We start from the raw sequence: 6,000 nt of genomic DNA, 5'->3' as shown, positions 1-6,000 counted from the left end.
TATGCATCATTTTAGATCAACAATATTTTCATCAATCACCATCACTGCTTTTCTCTTGAAACTATTTCGTTTCGTTGTTCGTGGTACTAGTACGGAGAAGCCATACTAGCGCCACCATCAAATTAGTGGTACATATATGAAACAAGCACTATCTGTCAAGTTATCCCCGGGCTGTATAATACAGATAAATCTGCATGAATAGCAGCTCAGAGTTAAAAGAACTTATTCTCTGGGTTTTATTTTTCCGTGCAGCAAGCCCCTCAACTCATAAATGCAGAAAACTGGCAGCCTTGAACTGCCAGCAAAACTGCTGCAAGCCTAGTTACTGTCAAAACGTTCAGAACTGTCAAAACAAAAAAAAACCGATTTTTTATTGTTGCGTATCGTTTGTTGTTTACTTTCACGTTTCCATTTTATCCGGTTATCTCAAAATGCTACCATTCTTCCCGTCGTTACGGCCCGCCATTGCCAACAATCTGTGGTTTGCCGCGGACGAGTGCTGCGATGAAGACGCCGAGGTGAATTCAATGGAAACGGAACACCAGGAATGGGTGAGTGAGCAGTGACAAATTGTGCCATTAAAACTTGGTTTAAAATAATTTAATATTCTTTATAGCTCAATCGAATTACGCAGATTGGAGCAGATCTGGTTCCAATTGGGAAGAACGTAAACGAACACACAGACAACATGGACTCTGAAGATGAAGATGGTAGGTGCCCATATAAAACATATTTAGCCGCACTGAATTGTGGTTTAGTTTGAGGCTAGACAGATTAGAAGCCTAACTGCAGTTAAAATATACGTACTGACGGCGATTGGGATTGCAACCAAAGCCAATTCAACGGGTCGGACAATAAAGCACACTAAATATGGACTATTGTTTTCTAGCAAACGACGAGAGTGACGACTCAGACAATTCCGATGAAGATGATGAGGATATGGATGATAACAATGCTATCCGGCCAAACGATCGATTGGTTATGGAACCGACGTACAACAATACGGACGATGAAATACAGCCCAATGACACTCTCTAGAGGCGTCGGATGAAAAGGATTTTTTTTCGTGATATCGATAAATCTTCAAACACAATTATTATTATTATATCTCATTTTATTGAGTAAGAAGATAACTAAAATACATGTAGGTGTCCTAAACTAGTAATAGGAGCGGTTTATGATTTTTCTGTAACTGCTTCTCGAATACAATCCTGTGATCTGTCTCGTCCTGGTTACGCTAATGTGCTCACTCGTCCAAATCAAAGAAATTCGAAATGCATCTCTTCCGGAAGAGTGGTAAGGGTAAGAGAACTATGAATGCGTGTCCTAAAATACGATGTAACGTCTAGTTTCAAACACTGCTTGGCTCCGTGATTTATGCCTCCCGGGGTGAACCTATACTTATTTATACAATTTTTGTTTACAAGGATACTGACGCGAAATTAATGCTAGATCTAATTCAAAGTAGGGCTCACCTAGCTTACATACTACTATATGTGTGTATATAGCCAGTAAAAAAAAATATTCCGGTTTAGATTGATACTCAAATAGAAAACTGTAATTCTGTCCGTCTCCAGTAAAACTTTGCTGCTCCGGTAAACAGTTGCTTTTTGAACTTTCAGTATTCAATCGGTTTTAGTCAAAATCTTTTTCAAATATATATACGATTTGTTGTTTTGTTAACGCGGGCATTTCCCTGCTGCCCCATCGTAAGTCGCTGCAAGTTAGCTTCCAAGTCTTAGCGTCGATCTCGGGATCCACTGCGACTTCGGCGGTCGCGGTCGCGCTCACGACTCATGCTACGGGAGCGTGAACGGGAACGGCGTGGCGAACGGGATCTGTCGAAGGGCGAAACACACCCAGAGAGGGAGAGAAAGAAAAGAAAAACAGAGGGTTCGATGTGGTTAAACGATTCGAGACCTGGCCACGGATTAAGTTTATAGCTGTTGTTGCTGTTGGTTTGGTGATCGGTGAGGAAGAACCGAAGAATCGCCGCACTACCGAACCAAGTCCGGTCCGATGCTGGGCGTAGCAGGGTGAGTTGTTGCGTTGAAACGATGGAAGCAGAAGTCATTTTTCGGTGGTTTGGTTTCGAGAATAGTTAGGTGGTTAGTTTTCGAGACGTCTCCGCAGGGAAGTTGAACGACGTTGTCGTGGCCGCTGCGTACTCGAAATCGCCGTCCTGGGACGATGACATTATTGATTCGTTCAAGCCCGCCCGGACGGGGAACGTTAAGAAATTTGAGTGTTTTTGTGAAATGTGTATGTGTGTGGTAGATTGTGGGTCGTACTTTGATATTTTTGGTAAAAATAATTTGGTAATTTCACAACCGGGGTGTTAATGATGGATGATGATGAATGTTTTTCTTTTTACTTCAGAAGAAGACGAACGCTTGTCTTGTTGCTTAGTTTTGACGATTGCGATGTATCGATGAACGAGAGGGAAGATTGCCTGTGTTGCACCTTTTGCATCGAGAATCTAGCCGACTCGATGGGATCGAGTTTCAGCTAACTTTTAGATGAATCTGGGATGTTTGAAACGTGATAGGGATTCGGGATGCATGGTAGAGGAATCTGTTAGGGAAAACAAAGAGAAAAAAGTACAGGACACATGTGAATGAGATTCTACTACTCTCATACACGCATAACATTAAAAAAAAACTAAAAAAATATTAGCTGAAAATCGACCATTTCACAGAAATAAATACAGGAATTGAAATCATCCTACCTTTTCCAAGTAATGTCAGTTTTGCAGGCGTTTTTTTGTATTTGAAGGGACAGGGCCTGTGGCATAACTCTAAAAAAGCTAGGATGTGGTGGTGTAGTGGTGACTGACGAGCTGAGTTGGCGCGCGCCCTGGTAGTTGACGTTGGTGGACGACGAGACTGCGACCGGCAGTTGACACTTGTTTTTTTTTGTCTGAAGACAGTGGTGCGCGATTCAATGTTGGTTACGCGAAGAGAGCGCGAACGGTTGATTAGCTTGGCGCACTACACTTGGCTAGAAGCGGTAGTAGTAGTAGTAGCAGTAGTACTAGAGGTGGCAGTCGTGATGGTGGTAGTAGTAGTAGAAGGGTTGACGCGATGGCGTTGTGTCGGAAGAGCAATTTGGAAGACTGATGAGATGAAGACGTTTGTTGCTGTAGAAGCTGATGGTCGATTCATCCGGACGAGAAATCAGGATGGGAGAAGAATCGGAAGGTCGTTGAACCGCTGCGCCGAGATGTGGAGCCTTTGCCGGCAGATCGATGATACCTGTTTCGATTGTCGGTGTGATCGCTAAAGTTTCGCACGATGGCAAATTTCATGTCCCATGATTCAATACTAGAATGAACCGTCTCAAGTTGGAGGGACAAATTTCAGAATGTTTTGCTGCAGTTGAGAGCAAGTGTGTTTTGCGCTTGTTTTCAGCGGCAGCAGCGATCTCGTCGAACGATGCAGCAGCTGTTGAAGTGCTGACGTTGGCGATTGCACCAGTAGTTGTAGTTGCTTTACTAGTAGTTGTAGTAGTAGTAGTAGTAGCAGTAGCCCTAGTAGTGACGGTAGTTGTGGTGTTTGTTGGGAGACTACTTGAAGAGCTTGCGCGTCGAAAATACAAACAAGTCTAGAAGAGATCGAAGAGGCTGAAGAGGTCTTTTTTTTGGTGGTGGTGATAGTGGTGATTTTTTTGGTTGTGGTGATGGCTGTTGTGGTGGTGGTGGAGTTGATGGTTGCGCTAGGCTTAATAGTAGAACTACTAGTAGAAGGTTGGTTAGATGAAGTTCTGTGGCGGAAGTTGCTGACGTGGAGTTTCATAGAAGAGCTTGCCCTGAAATTTGGTTGATCACCGTTGGTTAAACTAGTTTGGATATTGTTGCATGTAACATAAAAGAATTTACTGTCTAAATGTGAAATAAAATATTAACTATTGTTTTATGTAGAATTTGGGAACTACAAGCAGGAAAGATAAGGTCGTCGCTTTCAGTGTAGTTTTTATGAGACCAGATTTGTAAATAGTTTCAACTCTCTTATGTTTAGTTTCCAAAAATTGTAAAGGATAATTAATAGACAAACTGAGTTGTCTATTCAGGAGCAATAATTAAACATTCTAAGCGTTATACGCCACAAGTTTTATTTGAATATTGCTTATTTGAGCCGTATGTAGAAAATATACGAGTTCCGTACAATCCCGTCTACGTCCCGTGTTTTCGAATGTATATAGGGAATCCCATAGAACATGGGACAAATATGCTTATAACGGCAGTACTCGTCAGTTTGGAAATTGACCACTGAAAACGATTCAACCGCAAATAAACCAATATTCCGGATATCTCATATCAATCACCTTTCCTGCCTGTGCCCCAATTCAACAATACGTTTCAGCTAACTAAACGCAAACGATTTCCCTAACCAACTCGTTAATGATTGTTATCCATCATTCGGACAAAAAATGGAACCGTAAAATTCTATTTTTAGTCAAACTATGTTTAGAAGCAAAAACCAATCAGCTTTGCTGTGGACTATTTTAGCGACAAAATTTTCACACAAAATAAAACGTAAAATTTACCTGTACGAACGACGGGGCCGCCTAGTGCGATCATCACGGCGGGTACGGCCGGATGACATCTCCACCCGGATGCGGGTACCACAGCATCTCCTGTAAGAAAAAAAAAACATGCCATCACCGTGTTTGCCTACGCTTCTGCTGCTCTCGCCGGGATCTAATGCCGGCAACTAAACTTACGATCCATCCAACGAGCGAACTGCGTCCTCGGCGTCACGTTTGTCCTCAAACTCAACAAAGGCAAAGCCCGGTGGGTTGCGGGCTACCCACACGTTCCTCAGTGGGCCATACTTTCCGAAGGCGCTTTCGATTTCATGCTTCGAAGCCGACGATCCCAGATTGCCGACGTAAACCTTGCACTGCAGGTCCCATTCGCGATAGCGTGCCATTTTTTTAAATTAAGCTTTGTCCTTGAGAAAGGCTGACGTCACTGATGGCCTAGAACGTAATCTGATGGAAAACCATAAACAATATAATTTATCTATTTATCAACAAAAACAGTTTTCAAAAAAAAACCAACTAATAGAACAGCTAGACTGAAATTATTAATCGAATAAAAAATAAATTAACCATCAGCCTTCAGAAAATCAAAATGGCTGTCCGAAGCTTTAACTGAACACACCCCAATGGAAAATTTCCAACAGCGTAAGACATTACGAAATTCTTATTTTTCTAGAATATTTCACTTACCGCAAGTAAAGCAGGATGCTAGGTCCCTGTTTCAACGATTTTCGATGGATTTTTCAACAATTTGCACTGTATTTCTTATTTTTACGCAGTTTACCTACAATGGCGTGTGTATACCACCTGCAGAAGAAATTTTGTTCCACTTTTCAGATCAAATTTGTATTCGCGTACAAAGGAACTTACAGCATACAGCAATGGAACGTTGTGAATATGAAACGACAAATGCATCAGGGGTGCGTCCGACTCCGTATGGGTTATGAAAATGACAGTAACACGCTCACTGCGGTTGGACTATGTTTGAGTAAAACCAAACACAAATAAAACTACAATCGTGATTTACTGGTTGGTCGCTTTTTAACTGGACCGATTTTTATTGAGACATTCATCGAAACGTACACGCCGCACCAACTGCTTACTAAATGTCGCTCTAAGGTTGCCAGCAAGTTTTTTGTGTAACTAATACAGTCGTGATTCGCTGGTTGGGCCACATCTCTGTCCAACTAACGAATTTGATTCGTTAGTTAGACCGACTGACAGATGTCAAAAACTCTCCAAAGGAGACGTTAGTAGTGTAATTGCATCTATTCACATCTCAAATAATTGTCAGATTGATTGTCAAAGTAAATTTGACATGAGATATTGACATTCAGATGCTTTTTAGTTGGACAATGGTTCAACTAGCGGAGGTCCAACTAAAAAGCGGTCCAGTTAAAAAATGTCCAACCAGCGAATCACGACTGTACTTGTTTTCGTTATTCTGGTTGCAGCTGA

The 6,000-nt window shown here is 41.9% G+C and overlaps 2 protein-coding genes across 6 annotated transcripts; one reads left to right on the top strand and one right to left on the bottom strand.

Moving 5' to 3' along the window:
- Positions 1–346: 346 nt before the first annotated feature.
- LOC131688675 (anaphase-promoting complex subunit 15-like) lies at positions 347–1,165 on the top strand. Its single transcript, XM_058973109.1, has 3 exons — positions 347–551; positions 617–710; positions 890–1,165. The coding sequence occupies exons 1-3, from the start codon at positions 432–434 to the stop codon at positions 1,036–1,038; spliced, it is 363 nt and encodes a 120-aa protein (XP_058829092.1). The 5' UTR covers positions 347–431; the 3' UTR covers positions 1,039–1,165.
- Positions 1,094–5,391, bottom strand: LOC131688674 (RNA-binding protein 1-like). 5 transcript variants are annotated; one of them, XR_009305279.1, is made up of 5 exons: positions 5,233–5,391; positions 4,723–4,992; positions 4,546–4,635; positions 2,729–3,807; positions 1,094–2,574 (listed from the first exon to the last, which is right to left on the bottom strand). XR_009305279.1 is itself a non-coding variant. In XM_058973106.1 (4 exons), the coding sequence occupies exons 2-4, from the start codon at positions 4,929–4,931 to the stop codon at positions 3,339–3,341; spliced, it is 768 nt and encodes a 255-aa protein (XP_058829089.1). In that variant the 5' UTR covers positions 4,932–4,992; positions 5,233–5,391; the 3' UTR covers positions 1,094–3,338. The 5 variants fall into 5 exon arrangements, 3 of the variants coding, with proteins under 3 accessions (XP_058829089.1, XP_058829090.1, XP_058829091.1); XR_009305280.1 differs by having other exon boundaries at positions 1,094–1,838; XM_058973106.1 differs by having other exon boundaries at positions 1,094–3,807.
- Positions 5,392–6,000: the final 609 nt, after the last annotated feature.

This window comes from Topomyia yanbarensis, chromosome 3 (genome assembly GCF_030247195.1).
Source record: "Topomyia yanbarensis strain Yona2022 chromosome 3, ASM3024719v1, whole genome shotgun sequence".
NCBI classification, from domain to species: domain Eukaryota; kingdom Metazoa; phylum Arthropoda; class Insecta; order Diptera; family Culicidae; genus Topomyia; species Topomyia yanbarensis.
Note: the sequence above shows the minus strand (reverse complement) of the source record. Positions and strands in the feature narration are given on the sequence as shown.

Excerpts from the sequence above, each read along its gene's own strand:
- LOC131688675 (XM_058973109.1), top strand. The coding sequence starts at position 432 with ATGCTACCATTCTTCCCGTCGTTACGGCCCGCCATTGCCAACAATCTG. Across the intron at positions 552-616 it reads AAACGGAACACCAGGAATGG|CTCAATCGAATTACGCAGAT; the intron begins GTGAGTGAGCAG and ends TATTCTTTATAG. Across the intron at positions 711-889 it reads GGACTCTGAAGATGAAGATG|CAAACGACGAGAGTGACGAC; the intron begins GTAGGTGCCCAT and ends ATTGTTTTCTAG.
- LOC131688674 (XM_058973106.1), bottom strand. The coding sequence starts at position 4,931 with ATGGCACGCTATCGCGAATGGGACCTGCAGTGCAAGGTTTACGTCGGC. Across the intron at positions 4,636-4,722 it reads GTTCGCTCGTTGGATGGATC|GAGATGCTGTGGTACCCGCA; the intron begins GTAAGTTTAGTT and ends TTTTTCTTACAG. Across the intron at positions 3,808-4,545 it reads CGGCCCCGTCGTTCGTACAG|GGCAAGCTCTTCTATGAAAC; the intron begins GTAAATTTTACG and ends ACCAAATTTCAG.